Source organism: Equus asinus, chromosome 1 (genome assembly GCF_041296235.1).
Source record: "Equus asinus isolate D_3611 breed Donkey chromosome 1, EquAss-T2T_v2, whole genome shotgun sequence".
Classification (NCBI taxonomy): Eukaryota; Metazoa; Chordata; class Mammalia; order Perissodactyla; family Equidae; genus Equus; species Equus asinus.
Genome location: NC_091790.1, coordinates 109543676 through 109563169, shown reverse-complemented (window position 1 = coordinate 109563169; position 19494 = coordinate 109543676). Strand labels below are relative to the sequence as shown.

The 19494-nt window shown below is 39.2% G+C and overlaps 1 protein-coding gene and 1 long non-coding RNA gene across 6 annotated transcripts in view; one reads left to right on the top strand and one right to left on the bottom strand.

The window, feature by feature from the left end:
• The window catches only part of LOC123285705 (uncharacterized), a 106929-nt gene extending 101455 nt beyond the window's left edge, over positions 1 to 5474 (top strand). For all 5 annotated transcript variants that reach the window (XR_011502041.1, XR_011502042.1, XR_011502043.1 and 2 more), the window contains 2 exons: positions 1193 to 1282; positions 4616 to 5474. This is a non-coding gene — a long non-coding RNA (uncharacterized lncRNA). The remainder of the gene's footprint in view (positions 1 to 1192; positions 1283 to 4615) is intronic.
• The window catches only part of NAMPT (nicotinamide phosphoribosyltransferase), a 33824-nt gene continuing 17968 nt past the window's right edge, over positions 3639 to 19494 (bottom strand). The window contains exons 5-11 of the mRNA XM_044769852.2: positions 19270 to 19428; positions 18565 to 18701; positions 14093 to 14318; positions 12213 to 12332; positions 7916 to 8056; positions 6571 to 6705; positions 3639 to 4342 (exon numbers count right to left, since the gene is read on the bottom strand). Coding sequence (XP_044625787.1) covers positions 4232 to 4342; positions 6571 to 6705; positions 7916 to 8056; positions 12213 to 12332; positions 14093 to 14318; positions 18565 to 18701; positions 19270 to 19428 — 1029 coding nt within the window. The 3' untranslated portion in view covers positions 3639 to 4231. The remainder of the gene's footprint in view (positions 4343 to 6570; positions 6706 to 7915; positions 8057 to 12212; positions 12333 to 14092; positions 14319 to 18564; positions 18702 to 19269; positions 19429 to 19494) is intronic.

The following is a 19494-nucleotide window of genomic DNA, read 5'->3' as shown; positions in this document are numbered from 1 at the left end:
TCTGCATCTGTACCCAGGCATCTGGTGCTTCTAGGGAGGGGAACGAAAAAATCACAAGGCCAATTTTCACTGTGAGTTCCTGGCCGTCTAATAGTTGGGTCCTCCTATAGTCCTACGACACCTCTGGCCACTTTATTCTCCACCATAATTATTTTAAAACCCTCTTTTGCAAAACTCCAATCCCCTCTGGTCTGACTTCAGAGAAAACCAGTCTGCACAGGCACCTACCCTCTTGTCCTTTCTGCTAGACTCGAAGCAGCCCCTCCCATCTAAAAGCCAACGCGCCCACCAGTGGTTTGGACCCCATCCTCCTCCATTCTTTGGACCTCACCGCCATCGCTGATCCCTTTTGCCTCTCTTATCTTCAACTTCTCCCTCTTTCCCGGGTCCTTTTCAGAAACACTACTGCCTCATTCTCTCCTCCTTTCACATCCAATTCAGAGTTGTGTAAGGGAGCTTCTTTCTGACGTCTGCCTCCTCTACTACCTGGAATGGAAAGTCTCTATGCCATCAATTATCTCAGGAGGTTAAATCCAACAGATGCTTCCAAGTCCTCACTCTGCTCCCTCTCTCGGCAGCAGTTAACAGTTGTGCAGAGCAGCCCCTCCCTCTGACTTTCCTGACTTTGCTCTTCCTGGGTTTCATCTCTTTACTACCGCTGTCGGCCTCCTCTGCCTGCTCCTCTTCTGCCACTCACCTTTTGAGAATTCCTATGGATTTCCCCTAAGTCCTCTTTTTTTCATAGTCTATAGCACAGATCAGCACTTTTTTTCTTTAAAGGGCCAGATAGTAAATTATTTTAGGCTTTGCAGGCCATAAGGTCTCTGTTGCCACTACTCAAGTCTGCCACTGTAGCATGAAAGCAGCCTAGACAGTAAGTGAACTAACGGGTGTGGCTGTGTTCCAATAAGACTTTATTTATAAAAACAGACGGCGGGTGGATTTGGCCCCGGCCTGTGTTTGCCAGGCCATATTCTGCGCTCTCCCCAGAGCAGCATCCTCTCCTGTGTCTCTGATGACCATGTATCTCTACATCAAACTCATCCCTCGAGACCCTTCTGTCCCCAAAGCTGTATATCCCACTACCTACAATCCACATTCCAATGTCTCAAAGGCATCTCAAATCTTAATGGAGGACCTATGCTCTCTCCCCCCAAATCTGGGCTCCCTCCGGTGTTCTCCTGGGAGGCAGCGCCATCCACAGAGCTGCACGAGGCAGAGAACAGAAGGCACCCTTGGCGCCTCTCCTCCTCTCATTCTTTGACTGGAGGACCTAAAACAGGTAAGTCTGGAAATGCCATTATTTGAAGCACACAGTCAAATTTAACATTTCACTAATAGAGCTAAACTTTATTTCCATGTTTATTACATGTTCATCTTTGAAGTTGAATACATGGTAGAATTGATTTAACATACAACTTGGGAGAAAAGCTGATATTCTCCACTGAATGGGTTAAAAAGGAATGTAAAGCTATAAAATACTTGCTTAAGTGTTTAAGTGAATTCTAATTATGGCAAACATAACAATAAATACCTTGCTATTTTTCTCTTTCTAGTTTTCTGAGATGGATTTCACTATAAAATGTTTTCCATAACAATTTATTTCAAGAAAGGAAATAAGGGATAATCCTTAAAACCATTTTACTTTAAGTGTAGAGTACAAATAAAGAGTCAACACAGAACTCCTATCTCCTATTTAAAATACAAATACTTCATGATAATTAGGAATCGAGGGAGATTAATCTGATGTCAACTGCAGATCTAATGACTTAAGCAAACCCATACATGCCATTTGCTTTTGTCTGGAGGAGTTAGGCTGACTTAAGGTGACACACGGCAGAGTTCTACTTGATACCTATGTTAACCATTCCCTATGAGAATGGGATGGCCAGATACTAGGTGCTTAGCGATGGAAACTCAGGACTAATCAGCTCCAAGTGACTAAGAGCTAAGAGAATTCATCACTCCACCTCCTCCATCTACAGCCATATACAAATTTTAGCATTCACTGAGAGTTTTAAAATAAAACACCAGATATTCTGAAACTGCTGAAATTCACAGTACAGAAAGAATATTGTCTGTAGTATAATTCCAATGTTTAAACAAAATCAAAATTATAGCTGGTTATCAAAGTTGTCACTGGTAATAAATATAGTTTTAATTCTCTATAAGCCCTGTAAGCACATTTGGTGAAGGTGTGTTCTTAATGCCACTAATCTATGCTTAGACACATTAAAAAAAAAAATCATCTTAAAATTATTTTTCACCAGGGATTACATGACGAAAACTCTTAATAAAAGTGAATATTGCTTACTGTTCTCATTAAACAAGTGTTTAGAATGATTTGCAAAAACCTATTATTTTTAATGATGCTTATAAAAGATGTTAAAGAGAACTCACCTCTAATTAATTATTCTACTGATAAAATACTTTTTCATGTAACTGTTTAGGACAGATAAATTATGGCTTTTCACTTTTTAAAATTTCACATTTACTATCATGTTGTTAAAGCTTTTCTAAATCAGTCTTCCAGTATCAGATTCTTAAATGAGAAAAGAAAGGACGAGAGAGACAAATTCCGCATCAACTTAGCCTCCTCCCTTCCCTGGAAATCAACATTTCTCTTAAAATTCAAGGCACGCTCCTTTTCTTAGAACAGAGGTCGACAAACTTGTTCTGTAAAGGGACCACAGAATAAACATTTCAGGCTCTGTGGACCACAGGGTCACTACCACAATTACTCAATTTCTGCTGTTGTCATGAAAAAGCAGCCACAGAAAATATGTATTTACAAAAAAAAAAAAAAACAGTCTGAATTTGGCCTGTGGGCCATAGCTGACCAACCCCTGCTTAGGAGAACTGACCTAAATATAAAAGAATCATCTTAAAAAAAACCAAACTGATCTAGTCAAGTGCGCTGACTGACTCCGACTCCAGCAGCTCATCACTCTAGAACATCTGAACATTAAAACCCTTTGGAGCTAGCCAACTTTCTGTTTTTGGTTAAGATTCTTCTATTCAACTTCAAGTCATTATGCTTTCCCACTGGGGATAATCGATTCTTCGTTTAAGAACTTGCTTGGGTGTTATTTATTGAGGGATTCAGTTCAAAATTAATAAATGATGTCCATACGATTTAATATCCAATTTAATTTTTAAAAAACTTAATGAAAAATATAACAGAATCAAAACATTTAAAATAAGTACACTACCTATTCCAGTAATTCATTTAAGTCATATAACTATAGAATATGAAAAATAAATTCAGAGGTGTGATTACTTTAAAATACACTGCTTCCACTTTTGTCAATATTTTACATTTATGTATATATTCTACAGTGGAAGCAGCAATTCTCTCTAAAAACATTATCTCCTTAAAATCTTGAGGTGCAGCTTAGAGCCACAGGCAATATCTGACATATAAAACTGCAGTACAAGCCTTTCCAATTTGGCATTTCACGGGCACAATGCAATGACGCACGTGTATAAGCTCTGTACCGTGCCCGGACATTCCAGCGAGAACCATGATTTTCTTTAATGTAGAATGATTAATACATATTCTACAAGGGGCAGTGAGGTTAGTAACTGTATAAGGTATGTCTGACATAATTTTCAGATTGTACAATAACACAAACAACTTTGTTAAGGCCATGTTTTATTTGCTGATTAATGGACAAAAGGCAATGTAATTTATTTTCAAGTATTTTCTTGAAAGTCTGTGCTCATAAAAATCATGAAAAGTTGGAAAGACTGTTAAATCACTGAAACTTTAAATATATCTTACACAATCTTGTTTGTACAAAAATACAAGTTAAATATAAACATAAAGCAATCATGATAATTTTATGCAAATCTGTTTTATGTGATCTTCAGTTATATATAAAAGTTTCTCGGTTCTGTTATTTGTGAAAAGATCAATACCAGATTGAATTACTATCTATTGGCAAAGGGCCCTAAAAAGCTTCCTTTAGCATTAATCCTTTAGACGGTTAAGTGCATTTCCTAATTTGAGATCACCTAAACACTGGAAAAAAAGAAAAAAGTGAAAGGGCAGTATGTCCATAAACCAACAAATAATTTGGCTGTAATGTATCATAAAACACAAACCGCCACACATCTGTACAATAAACATTATGCATTACATACTCACACACAGGTGTATACGTGCGTGTATGCATGTAACACACACACGCACGCAGACACACACACGCACCCAGTCATAAAACAAAGCCTAATGGGGTGCTGCTTCCAGTTCGATATTCAGCTTTGCATTTTTTCTCACTTCATCAAATGAATAGCTTTTTGTCACCTTCCCATTCTTGAAGACAGTATGGAGAAGATCCTGCACAAATACAACAATACTAAAATTTAATGATTATATTAGACTAGTAAGCAAAATACTTAAATAATGCTTTGATGAATTAGACTGACTAGTCAAACAGACATGTTGATGGGTTCAAACAGAGAATGGCAGCTGGAGCAGGCAGAGAGCAAGGTACTATCTAAAATGGCTGTGTAGAAATATTTAATTTTTATGAACAGGAACGATTTAAATATGACATTCTTCCTTAAAGGAAAAACAAAAACACCCAGTTGACCCATCTCTTTTTTTCAGGTGGAAGACGCTGGCAGCCTGGCAGAACTGTGGCTGTCGCTGTCGGCAGGACCGACAGCGCAGAAGGAGCCTGCCACACACTCGACACCGAGTAACTTATCAACCTGGAATTCAACGAATTTGCTAGTCACTGAGTTTTGGGTTTAAACAACTAAACAAAGCGCCTAAAAAACAAAAAAAAAAACCCAAAACAGAAACAAAAATAATTATTGATTTCAAGACTCTGTATATTCCAAAAGTCACCGACATGCGCAATCCGTTTGATCCACGGAAGGAGAACAAAGATAAATGAAGAGAATTAGGACTGAATTCTCTTTCCGATCTGCTAAAGCCACTCCTGTCTCACTAAGGAATTCTCGGCCTCTGGTTTGTTTCTCTTCAACAAATGCACATCAGTGATCCACTGAGCCTAAGTTTTCCATCTAGTCTGAAGATTGAGGTGCATACGACATTACTTTTTTTGTCACTGTGTAGTTTCAAATCACACTGCTCCAGCTATAGCATTTTCTTTCATCAAGTTAAATATAATCTGTCAAGGAATGGTGGTTCCTCTTCTTACGTTCACGAACTCTTAGAATTGATGCCTTTTTAAAGTCACAGTTCTGACCATGTCTAAAGTGACGTTAGTCTACCTGGGATAAACTAACTCAGCCAAGACTTGGTAGCTAGAAGATCCAAGAACTGCACAACAGGCTATGTAAAGGGATCTAACACTCTGTTTAGGAACTTACATATTTTTGTTAAAGAGAAAAACGTTATTTCATTAATTCTGGCTTAGAATCTTAAGACAATAAAAGCAAATTACAACATTTGATATGGTATAAAGAATCTAATAAACTAGCATGTTTATGTTTAGTGTAAACTATCCTCTGAGGATATGAGTATTCACAAGTAACTTCCCTCTAAAAATATGTGGTTTTTTTCAATCCAGTGGCTTAAAAAGCAGAAATGTTATAACTTTTATGTTCACGAATATAAATGTGCTTTCGCACGTTAAAGACCGTTAGCTCGCACGGGCTACTTGAGCGGACAGTCACGCACCACACAGCGTTTTGGTCAGTGACGAACCGCATACACGACAGCGGCCGCACAAGATGAGTACCACGTGGCCTAGGCGTGTAGCAGGCTACATCATCGAAGTTCGTGCAAGTACACTCTATGAGGTTTGCAAAATGATCAAACTGCCTCACGCTGTGTCTCGGAACGCGTCCCTGCTGGTAAACCGTGCGGGACTGTGCTGTGACGTTTTCCAGTTTGGTTGACTTGAATCAGAAAACTCGGTTAAGTCTAGGTGTCACCATTATTAGCTTTATAATCTGAATCAAGTCACGTCATTTCCATATCTTACACCACTAAGAGAACACAATTTGCTTTTTTCAATAGCCCAAAGAGTTGTGAGACTCAAACAAGACTCAAGAAAACCATCTGAACTGAATTCTATTAAGTTTTTAAAAAATGGAATTATCTTTAATAACATTTTAGAATTTGGATAGCCCTTCTCTTATCTATTAAAATTACCAAAGCTGTCCTGTAACACAAATAGCAATGGGAAGTCTAAGAACAGCATCCTTTAAGGATTTTAACTACGCCTCTTCAGAAACGGTTCACTACTATTTGGCAGTGAGAGGAAGATCAAACCTCATCAGGCACTCCCCTGCTGGTCCACGTGGACAAACCTGTACCTTTTTTTGAATGTTATAAGATTATTTCACGCAATGTGCATACAGGTCTCATATTTCTGATCCACCCACTTCTTACTCTTCATCTTATTTTGGTAGGCTAGGTTAGGAACTGTACATTTTACAGTAAAACTACTTTATCCTCCAAGAAAAACATTGTTCTGAAAATAATTTTAAAATAAAATACAACACAAAACCTTCCCTTCTTAATTTGGAGAGCCAACCTACTACATTAAAAAAAAACCAACGACAAAACCAATCAGCATAGATACATACATGCCCATATTCCTCAAGGTCTCCTTTTCCTTCCTCAAGTGTAACAAAATTCCCTGCTGGTGTCCTATGTAAAGATAATCGGCCTTTTTTGGACCTTTTGTTGGGATCAGCAACTGGGTCCTTAAAGACATTAATCTGGAATCCAAATAAAGAAAGTTAGAAGAATCATCACCAGAATGTTCACTCCCATTTAGAAAAGAAAGTATATACACAATTTAGACATTTTAAGGCACTTTATAGGTATAACTAAACCAACCACATGGAGCTTTTAGAAACATCACTCTAGTCTATTTTGGAGGACAGAGTCCTCTTACAAAAAAAGATTTGAACAAAATCCAAATCTTGCCTATCCTTTCTTATCAGTGCAGAATGTCAAATACTGCACTGTGGTAAGTCTCTGAGGTTAAAACGTGACCCTTGGGGTGTCTCCTTCTACACTACGAATTGTCCCTAAACTGATCTAAGTATAGCACAGGCATACTATTGGGAAAAAAGCCACGCTAACTCTATTATATAATCTGTGGCAAGGAAACCAGGATCTGACTAAGGTAAAGGCTTTCCTACTTCGTAGCCTTTTCCTTTTGCTACTTTTTACTCATTATCTTGTTACTGTCAGGAGCAAAAAAGACCTGGAGCACCTGAAGAGAGCAGAACGTCTGTTTCAGGGTCAGAAAGGCAGGAGACGAAACGTCCTAGAAGCGGCTAGTGGCGGCTATGAAAGGAGCGACAGAGGGGTCAGTCCCAGCCCTGGCCACAGAAGGACGGCGCAAGGCAAAGCAGGGAACCCACGCAGGCGCTCTGACAAGCTTAGTGTCCCCATCCCCACAGACGTTGAGCCACACACTCTCAAAGGCTGTAACGAGCTGGGGGACTGCTGGTCAGCGGCCTTGCAGCTGGGTTCCCCTGCTCCGAGGCTACTAGAACGTGATTCTGGTATCACAACTCCGACTTCACACTCCACCTTCCTCAAGCACTGTTCTGACAAGTCTACATACTTGTTTATCTTTAATACATGATGGCTGTGTCAAGGTTTTGATTCAAAGGTACATACTGAATCAGTGGGAAACGTCTGACCTGCATTCTCTCTCTTAAGTAATCTATTTTCTCTCCTTTTTCCAAGTCTCCCTTTTTCTCCTAATTCCAAGTCTCCCTTTTTCTCCTAAGTCATGTTATTTATTACCCAATGTCTCTCTTCTTTCCTTGTTTCTAAGTCAAGGCCAGCGGTACCTGACAACTATTAATACTTCAGGACCACATTACCCTCTGACTATTGCATTCAGCAACTGCATTCTACCTAGATACATAAAGAAGGTACCAATACACGAGTGAAAGTGGAAGGACGTACCCCAAGACCATTGGTTACAACATAACTACACTTGAAGGAACAATTCAAGAGATCTCTTGTTAATTTCTGTAGCAAAGCTCCACCAGAACCGAAGGAAATATTTTCAATACTCCATTTTTTTTGCTTCATGCCTTCTACAATCTAGAAGATTAAAAAATAAAAAACAAATAAATAAACAGAAACTAAGTATTTTGGAAGAAGGAGGCAGTTTTCCTTGGGCCATAGTGATAAATACTAAACCACCCAGAGCTGTTTTATAACACAGTAAATAATGCGGGAAGAATAAGGCCTACACAAAGTTACAGTCCACGTTTTCTCCTTTAAAAGACCCACACACCCCAAAACGGGCAGCCTGAGAGAGAAGTGTGGGAGGAGGGCATTTCAATCAAAGTTCCTGAATTTGTGGCGGTGCTGTCATCACCGTGGCTAGGGCTGGGGGAGTGAAGGGAATGAGAGGGAGTGAGAACAACTGGCGATAAATATCTGAGGTTACTGAGTCAGCTTCTCCCATCTGCCTCTGGAGCTTTTATCGCCCGGATCCCAGGAGCACAAGCAAGGCGGCCGAGACCCTTGCCCCAAATCACCTGACTAGAGAGAATGACTCTAACCATCACCAAGAAACCTCCACACGTTATCGCGTCAGAGCGCACGTCACACATACTGGGGCACTTAAAAATTAATGGACACTGGCGGAAAGACAATATAAAATATTCTCTTCTACGTAACAGTTGAGACACCGCAGAGTCAATTACTCTGGCTGGCGCTTCAGCACCATAATCAAAATTCTGAACAGATGGGTGTTAAGATTTACCACTGGACCATCTTTGGGAGAATGATCATCTACTACGCCAGCTAGAGAGACCTGTATGAACATACAGTTCTGGCAGCTAAAAGAGTTCTTTCAAGGGACACATATTTTAAAAGTTATATTAATTTATTAAGCTACATTATTATCAATGTCATTTGCATTTCTCCTACGTGGGACTTCTTTATCCAGTATCTGACATCTCATTCGACATATTCAATCACTTTTACGATAGAAGGTGGCAGTGAAATCTAGTAACCATTCCTTTAATTTCATGAGAATAGTCAAAAGGAAGTAACTGGAAAGTCTAGTTCTATTTTATCCAAACAGGACTTTCAGAAATGATTAGAAAATCATAAGCAAGTTTAATGGTTTTATGTGAAATATTAATACAAATTCACCATATTCCCCTCAAATACTGAGAGTCTCAAACTGACTTTTTATCTATTCCTTATTTTCAATATTGCAAGATAAAAATACATCAACTCCAAGGACTCACCTTTTAACAAACCCACATTTAGAAATTCAACTTTCTTTTAAAATTCCAACCTTCTAATTCTCCTGCTATATGTGTACCTGTTGTTTTCTTTTTTTTTTTAAACCAGAGGAATCAAGATGGAAACATATACAATTTATTTAAAAGTGATTCCTTAGGCTGTACACAAACCCAGTCTCATGTCTTTATTATACCTGAACCCAGAAGTACCCAAGGGCCCTGAATTCAGATTTATTTTTCATTGAAATAACTGTGAACAAAGTATAACTAAAACAACAACAACTTTATGAAATTAAGGTGTGTTCCAAAAGAATGAATTTCAATATGGAAGAAACGCAAAGAGTAGAACAGAAAAATGGAAGAAAAGAAAGGGAAACAGCCTGACGCAGGGTAAGGCGGTTTGAGTAAACTACGGAGAAAATATTTTCAGACCGTCACCTGATTTTAGATACGCCTCAGGAGCGCGAGCACGAGGAAATTACAAACAACAGTGTCACCTAATGTGATGTCTTCATATTTTGGGTCCAGTGTCTTTAAGATATTCTTCCCATACAGCCTCACCAAAAGTTATAAAATTTACAGAGTTCAAGGGAATTTTTTCTGTTAACATTATGGGAAATTACAGAATTAGAAAAAAATTTACTATTTAAAAATATTTACATATACAAATCATAAAATCTGATTAGACACAGGTTGACAAAACAGCACCCTTAGACACGACCACTCTTCATTTTCCTATCTCACACCCAAGGTATGGAATGTGACTGAAATGAGAAGTCATCATGCCATCAGTATTTAAACGAAATGTTTTTGTTATCATGACCATAAATTTAAATCATACACTACAGTCTACAGCTGCCTTCACAATACATTCTATGTAGACCAAAAAATTAATTTGTTCTGATCATTAAGATTTGCATAAAACCAATCTCTTCTCGTGAGTCTGTGAACCGATGCTGTGAGGATCAGGGTTAAGTCTCCTAGAAAGGTAATGAAAAGGGTCCCATGTGGGACTACACTTGCAAAGAAATCTTCTTGCCAATTTGAGAATTCGATACCATTTTAATGTCATCAATGAACCACTCCAACGGAGGGGTTCAATGACGATCAAGATGACTGAATCCCTAACGGGGAAACAAACAGAAAGAGAAGACAGACACACATCTGTAATTTGTCCAAGACAAAACAGATGTTTGCCTCTTTTCCCAAATAAGCGAATTCATTTTTGTAACACAAAACCCTAAAGCAGGGTTAGACTGCACACTTTGTGGGACGTTACAGGGAAGACTGACTGTGGACAGCAAAGTCCAAGAGGGAGGCAGACAGCCAACAAGAGACATCAGCTGTTTGAAATTAAAACAGATTCTCATTCTGTCAAAATTAAGGCATCTAATTTAGTATATGTGCAAAACAAAACTGCTATGTGAATGCCTTTTCGTGCTTCTAGAAGCTTCTTCTGACCACCCCCACCACGAGGAAGGCAGACATTCCACGAGGGCATTTGCACTGACTCAAACCACTCATTCTCTGAGCGTTGTTTCCTGTTTCACCAATGCCAGAGTATGTCTTAATATTTAACTTCTTGTGGATAAATTAAAAAAAAAAAGTTTAAGTTTTGAGTTGATTCTCAACTTTAAAAACGCACATACATTCTCTCAAAGTTTATTTAAAGAAACAAAAAACAGAAAAGAAAAGAAAGTCAAAGAGCTTTGATTTTTAAAGGGAAGTTCAAACACCTGACTGAACAGCCCAACTTAAAGAGCTGAGCACGGGACAGGTAGGGCGGGGCAAGCAACGAAAGGAGCCAGGCACCTTCATCTCAAGGGGACCAGGGTGTGAGGCCCCTGCTAACCTGCCTGCAGCGCAGGTGTGGGTCAGAGCCCCTCCCTGACACCAGGGCAAGAAGCCTCACCGCGGCGGAGCTAAGGGGACGAGAGCAATTCCACGCCAGCCGAGACTGCCACTCAGGCAGTCCCAGCGTCCCCCTCCTCACTGCAGAGGGCTCTTCCATCTCCTCCTCCCCCTGCCCGCGAAAGCCCTAAGGTCCTAACAGTGGCCGGCTCAGGAGTGTGGGGGAGTTTCCACTGTTCCCAGGCAAGCAGTTTGGGAGAGTTGGCGGAAGAAACCACATTTCTGTCATTGCAAGAGATCGATTCCGGACACCTCCTTTGGGAACTCTAAATGAACAGCACCCCAGAAATACTGTTTATTATGTGCAATAGTTCTTATTTTTAAACAAATCTTTGGAAAACAAATTATTTACACTTTGGGTACTCACTGTATTCTAACTACACCAAACTCTCTCAAACAGAAAACCCTTGGGTAACTCGTGCTGGACGAGTGGAGGCCACCTGAGACTGGCACACACTGAGCGGCATGGTTCACAACAGCAGGCAGCGCGCATCAGGCCATCAGTGCTACCCTTGATTTGTATGGACTATTTTAGATATTAGTTAAAATGAAATTATAGCTCTTTAGAAGTTTATTTGGGAAACAAGAGAGGCAAAAATTTTAAGATAATATAATACACTATTTGGTTAAATGTAACAATAGTAGTGTCAGTCAATGTTTAATTTAGAAGAAATGACAAGCCATTCTGTACTTTTTGAAAAAGTACTTATTAATATTATTCAAGTTCCACATTATTCGAGTGAAGCCCCATTCTATTAAAACTGAGACCCATTTGAGCAGTGTCAAGACTATGTTTTATAGACAAGGCACACTCCTTGACTGGCACTTTCTTGTTTCACGGGATGCTCCTCCAGGCTCCTCAGCACAGGTGGCCATCAGGACTGGGAGCAGAAAGTGTGGTCTGGCTTTAAGTTACTATTATTTATAAATTTTAAGCAATTAACATAAAAGACATATACCGTTATAAACGTTTATGAAAAGAATCACAATTGTACTTAAATTATTAATGCATTGTTTATCAAACTAATAAAGAAGAGCTTAATTATAAGGATTGCCTTATTGGAACTTTTAATATAAACACATACCTCTTGTAAGGTGTTAATATCTACTCCATCCCCTTGAATAACTCTAAGATAAGGAGGCAGCAACTTGTAGCCCTTTGAGTTCTCAGTGACGGGGAACTTCTTACCTAAAATATCCAAAACCTGTACAGAAAAATACACACCCAACACAAAATCACTAAAACCAAAAAAAACAAAAGCATAAAAGCTTTCCAAAGTTAAAAAAAAAAAAGACTTTGCTAGACAATCTTGAGAAAATAAAAATTAAATTACTTAAAAAATTTCACATTATGTATAAGCCTTCTAAAATTTAGTTTCAATTCCTTTTGATTAGGTTAGAAACAAGCATGCTATTTTCGATCAAGTCAATTTATACTGTAAAGAGACTCAAAACAAGTTTTTTTCCCTCACATCTTTCAAAATATACAGATTCAGAAAAAAACCCTTTAACATTAGGAACTGAAAACAGCAATATATTTTTACAAAATATATAAAGCATCATTTAACAAACTCATGATCATACTTTTGATTTGGATTTATTTTACTTGTGCCCAGTATTTTTGTTTGGTTTAATTTGTCTGATATAACTCAAATATAAACCCATTTGTATTACAAAGTTCAGGGAAATTATGCTATGCAGATAATAAAGCTGGAAATAAAGCATATGTAACCTGTAGTTTCTCTCTGAAGTTCTCTTCACTTAAAGAGGACACCCATTTTTTAAAGCCAAATTGCATACTATGCAAATCATCCCACATTCATTAACTGCGGAAAGTTCTGTAATGGCTGAAGTACCTAAACACTGATTGAAAATGTCTCAGAGAGCCTGGTCAGGGATACAAAAGACCCACCAGACATATTTCCCGCCCAACAATCACTCCCTTTTCCTAAACAAATTAAGAGACTAACAATGCGAGCATTCCATGCTGATGATCAGTTTATTCTTAAAACTAGGTCTGCACATTTTTCTTAGGTAACAGGAAAAACATGAAACCTGTTAAGTTTGCTAAAGCCAAATGTGTTAATATTTCAGGCTCAGGTAAGACCTTCAGACTGGCTATTGCTTAATAGGATAGGAAAAGGCCGTCCTATTCTATACCCCCTTTCCTAAGGGCTAGTAATGTATCATCTAATCATTAGCTGGGAAGCAGTGGCAAAGTGGGAAGGTGACGGCAGAAAGACCTATGTTGGACACCTGACTTATTTTACATGTTGTGTGACCTTGAGCAAGTGACTTTAACCTCTCAAAGCCTGTCTCTTTCAAAAGAGACAGTACTATCTGTCACAAGGTTTCCGCAGAGATTAAATGACACGGCTTAAGTAAAGCACCTCACACACTATTGTCTAGCAGTAAGCATTCAATAACCTGCTCTTAGTGCTTTTTCAAAGAAGGCAAACCAAGTCCTGACCACGAAAAAATGCAGCATTGCTACACCGAGGAGCAGCAGTCTCTCTAAAGAATCACTCCGTGAAAGGGACTTTCAAGTCATTTTGATTCCACATCACCTTGCACATATCTCCTTTGCACTTAAAAACTTCAAAGGTAGAGCAATGACTTGTGATAAAGGAAAAGAAACCAACCACAAACTTGGTAACCAATTCACAGGACTGGCTAAAATGGTAATGCTATTAATTAATTTTGAAGGAAAGTAGAAAATATCTATTCAACAGTACTTAGCTGTCTATTTGACAGTATACAAATAAGCCATACCTCTGGGTTGCCTTTCTCTGTATTAATGTGTGACCTTGGGCAAATCTATTACTCTCTCTGGGCTGCAACGCTAAAGTTAAGGGGACTGGTCCCGATGGTTCTGAAATGGTGCGTGTACAAATGAAATTAAAAGTCGTGTTGATGCAGCCGGTCTACAGGCATTTTAATAATCAAGTTACGTATTAAAATTTACCTTTAATACAGTGTCAAGAGGATTTCCAGAATCAGGTCTGATTATTAGTGGTGCCTCTGTACTTCTTGATACTATTAAATGTCTTAGGTCTTCACCCCATATTTTCTCACACGCATTATAAATGTCATAGCTATCGCTGACCACAGATACAGGCACTGATGAAAACTGTGTTACTATATGTTCAAAAGCATCTTTTTCATGTTCTTTCCCCCAAGCTGTTATGGTACTAGAAAACAAAACGAAAATACAGATTTACTTAGGCAGACACAGTATCTGTCCTGAATCATCCCCCACGTTCCCTAGACTGCGCCATCCACAGGGCAGGGCAGGTCAGGGATCCAGCCCAGCGAATGCAGACCGTACGGTTAGTTCAATATTGGGGCCAAGCCAACCCGTGGCCAATTTTTTTTAAGACTATAAGCAATCTTACTCTTCTCCAATAGTTATTTTGGCTCTTAAGTCATATTCAACCGACTATAAACTAGGGTTTTTGTTTTTCAGTATTCCTGAACCTACTCATTTAAAATTAGAGCTAAAAAGCACTTGCTGAATGCACTCTATATGTTATGCCAAGATGTTAGAATGAACACACACTCCCATTATTTGGCTAGGTGATGCAGGCACTTGGCTCCCTTCTGTGAATTTTCAAAACCATATATCAATAACAGCAGGGATACACATTTCATCTTTTTCACTTTTCAAAAGCTTACACTTAAAGGCAGTTACTTAGGCAATTATTTACACTATACCATCCACACGTATAGTCAACTAACTCTTTATCTGTTATATCTTCAAGTGGCTAGTAACAGGCAGTCATTTATTTCATTTATAGATGACCCACTAATAATTAATATATGCCCAGGGAATAAGAATTTTAATAGTTTGAGCAAAACATGATTAAGGTGAGAAATAAAGTATGAGAGTTTCTATCAGGCAAGAATGGTTATAGTGATTTTTACAATGGCCTCAAGAATGGTTCTTACTGAATAGATTAATAATAAGTAACTTAAGCACTTGTTGGCTAATTAATATCTAATATAAACCATTTCTAAAGTTCTCAAACAGAATTTAATAATTGTTACCATTTCCTCATGTCAAGCAATTTTTCCTTCTCCTTAATTTTTTAGTCTTTGCCTCTGCCCCATTTTCCTTAAGTAAAATAATGGAAAGTAAGATAACCCGTTTGTTATATAACTCCAGGCAGCTATAAGTTTATCTCAAAACTGTCTGAACAGTCATACTAACTTATGTTCGAAACTGTCATTTTATTTTTATTTTTTTCCTAAAGGACTAGAGTAAACAACTTTTCAACGGCATGCTGGTGACAGCAGAGCACACACACTTCAGGGTTATAAAGACGTAGTACTCAGAGACTACTCTTGTCTGAAATGGAGAAAGAGCCCCTTTATAGAGAACTCATCCTACAGTGAACGCTTTTCTCAACAACTACGGGGATGCCAGCAGCTATGACGCCAACTGTACTTCACGCAAACATGCGCAGGCCGAAGGGGAAATTAGGACGTGGATGAAGAGAAGCCCGTGTCTACATCGAGAATTGCTACTGTCCTCTATGTAAGGGAGAGAATTATGCTCAAAGAACACCAACACTGGAGAGGTTTGCAATGTAAGAATAAGCTCCTACCGTTAGGGGTCATTGCTCATGGAGTGACGTTTTCCCGCACTGTATCAATAGAGCCATCGAACTCTGCTATCGGTACCACGTCTAGCAGATGGAATTGCGCATTTTCAGTCTTTATCTGACTTGTTTTCAGCGGGGCATCTGAGCTTTCCTGAAGCTTTCTTCCTATGACTTCAATGACGTCCCCCACATTCAGATTTTCTTTCTATTTCTACGGTTCCTCTTCAGCTTCCCCCAGATGCTGTGCTCTCCTTCTATCTGACCAAGGCTCTGACCTGGGCACTCCCTCCCTCTATACATCACCCTGGCTGAAAAACACGCAAAGTTTTTCAAAAATACCTGTGTGGGGACGGTTTCCGAAATCTGTACCTCAGCCCAGGTTTTTCTTCTGGACTCCAGACCACTTTGTTACGCAGGAAGGTGAATTTCTTCATCTCATCATCCCATAGACATTTTCTATAGCACCCTCTATGTAATGCAATCATAACCTCTATTCTAACATGGTACTTGGTATATGGAATTATAAATATTTGTTCAATGAATTCTACTCATGCTATAATTCCAATTTCCAGCATCAAAATAAATTTGATACCTTTCCAAAGTTTGAGGGAAAAGTTATGTAACTGAATATTTCTAAGTCCAGATTCATATATTCCTTAAGAAAATATTTATAACAATAACGGCAATGCTCTAAATTTTAGAGTTCTCTTATTTTATTTTTCAGGTGTTAGCTCATTTATCCCCAATGATCGTCTGATGTTGGAGATGTACAATTTTAGCTCCTCCTTTTGTTTGGCTGGCTGAAGGAACTGAAGAACAGAGAGAGAAGTGACTTGCCCAAGGCCACTCAGTAGGTCAGCTGTAAGGTCACTCAGGTTTCCCAACTTTCAGTGCAAAGCTCTTTCACTACACGATGCTGTTGTTTTAAAGACTTTTCTATTTAAGAACATCTGAAATCTTATATATTAAGGAGTCAAATTTACAAATGTAGTAAATATTTTGAGACTATAAAAATAAAATGGATTTTCATCCTGCTTTAACATGAAAACTCTAAAGAAGATATTATCTTTAGTCTCAGATTTAGAGCATCTTACTCATGAGGTTATTACTTTGAAACAAAACCATCAGTGAAGAGTTTAATATATGGATACTACATTAAGTTTTTAAAAGATACACACACATCTAAGTCTGAAATAAAAATACTGTAACCCTAAAACCTTTATCTGTTAAAGACGTCCTCATCTTCGCAGTTTCACGAGTCTTGAATGTGAAAGTATTCAGTAAGGCCCTACTAACACAGCGATGCTCGTAAACCTCAGCTGAATTGACTCTCTACTGAGCCCCAGTGCAAATCGTCAGGTTCTCCCAAGTGCACCTCAGAAGCCACTGCTCACGTTTATCTGCTTCTCCCCATCGAGCCGCCTGGTTCTGAACCTCGTCACCTCTCAAAACTACTGCAGCAGCTTCCTGCAGAGCCTCCTACCTTCCCGGTTCTCCCTCAGCTCCCAGGCTAGCCTGCCATCAACATCATTGTCCTCAAACAGTTCTCCGACATCACCCCTCTGCTCAGAAACTTCAATGCCCGCTCCCATCTGAAAACGCAGTCAGAACAACCCAGCCTGACATTCAGAGTTGATACTCAAGATGGAAACGAATCTGGGGGCCTCCTAACCTGTCTTCCCAGTCTACCCAGGCTCCCTCCAAAACCTCTCCGCTTCAGCCCGTATTTCCTAAACAGTTTCACACTCTCCTCGTCCATTCTTGCTCTTTCAGGACAATGCTGACACAGGGTAGGCAGGCAATAAATGTTACTCAGAGAACCAATGGTCCCCTGTGTCTGCCTTTAACTCTTACCATTCCTCAAGAAGCCACGGGCTCACAAACCATCTCTATAAAGCCTTCCTTGAGCCACCAGTGGAACAGGACCCCTCCTTTCCCTCCCTTGCACCGCTGGAGCACTTTAATCGTACCTCTTTAAAAGGACTCACTCAACAGAGCAGAATGTTGCTAGCGTACTATTTTTATCCCAAAGATAGGGTCAGTTTTCTATATCCTTTTACCCCCTGCAGCACCCAGTGGACTGCCTTCCATAAAAGCTCAGCTTTATTCTCAACTCACCATTGGGTTTGGCACCCTGCAATATTCACATATGAGGAGAACTTAATATACCTTCCCAAACAACTACAGTAAATAATTTTTGTTGTAGGAACCAGGCATAAGGTTTGGCACACGTTTTAAAAACTCCACCGACTTCCAATAAAGTTAATTCTAGGACCAGAGCAGCTGCAGCCCAGATTATAAGCGCCTTCTAGATTAACTTGAGATAGGTTTGAAGATCAGACGAGGAGGCACGAGAGGAACCTGAGCCCCCTCCCTTTCATTGAAGGCCTTTACTTGCTCATCTACAATCGAGGGTGCTGGGTCCTGACGACAACTTCCAGGGCAGAGACAGGCCAGCACATGGAGCGGAGCAGGGAAAGGGGAAGTGACCAGGTTTTCCAGTGAGCCCTTCCAGACTTAATTTAATAAAACCAATCTGCATACGGCAACAGAGCAGCTGAAAAAGTCCTTAACATAAACCTATATGTCAATGTAAGAGTTGGATAAAAGCTCTTACATTGCTTCTATTAGGATGGTTAATATTTCTCTACCTCCTTGAAACGAATCTTGACACAAAGTCTAAGTACTGAGTTTGTACTGCTTAAATTCACAGAGATTTACTGTAGTGCCTGGCTCTATAGTTACGCAAAACGTCACAATTACAAAGACAAGAGTGAAAAAAGTTTCAGAAAACAAACGTTTAGATAATGGGAGGATGAAAATCGAATTTTACCTGTGTTCTGCTGCTGGAACAGAATAGCCTGGAACAGGATCTTTCGTTCCATAGTATTTTTTAATTAAAGCAATTCCTGCTACTGTATCTGTTCCTTTGAAGTTAACCAAATGAGCGGACGCTCCTATGCCAGCAGTCTGGAAAATAAACAATAAACCCAAATCCAAAAAAGAACAAGACCCATACTTGAGGTAGCCAGCACAGCTCCCCAAAGAATTACTGTCTTCAGCTATTCTTAGAGAGAGAACATCAGATATCTCTGATAATAGTTCCCTTCGACAAAGATCCAGCTTTTCCTAAATATTTAAGGATTCGACTGTCACGTCCTCAAAGAGACCTATTTAATAGTGAACCGCTCCCATTTCCCATTGCCTTCTTTTCCCTTACTATGCCTGGTGCTCTCTTTAGCATTATCTGACATCTGCTAAACTTATTATGTCTGTCTGTCCATCTGTCTGTGCATTCATCCATCAATCTAAGATATAAAGGACAGGGACATTTGTTGAAAGCTATATTCCACATACTTTGAACAGGGGCTGACACACAGTAGGTACTGAACATATATGTTGACTGAATCTCTAGAATTTCAAAATGTGGCCTACTTAGACCCAAGATCAACCCTAATAACTTCCCAAGAAGTCGACAGTGGTGATCTAACCGAGAGCCCAGACCTTACTCAATGAGCTGCATTTCACACTTCCTTACCTCTTGGGAGGAGACTCCTCGGTAGCCAAAATCATGTAACTTGTATTCCAGACGATCTAAGTTACCAGATGTTTCTAACAAATATTTGGCCAATATTTTCTTCTGCTCTCTAGAATTTGTGGCCACTGTGATTGGATACCAGGATTGAACAAGAATAGTCTGTAGTAAGAAAATTAACCACAAATATTAGTACAGAAAATATTGGGTTCTTTCTGAGGAAAATCC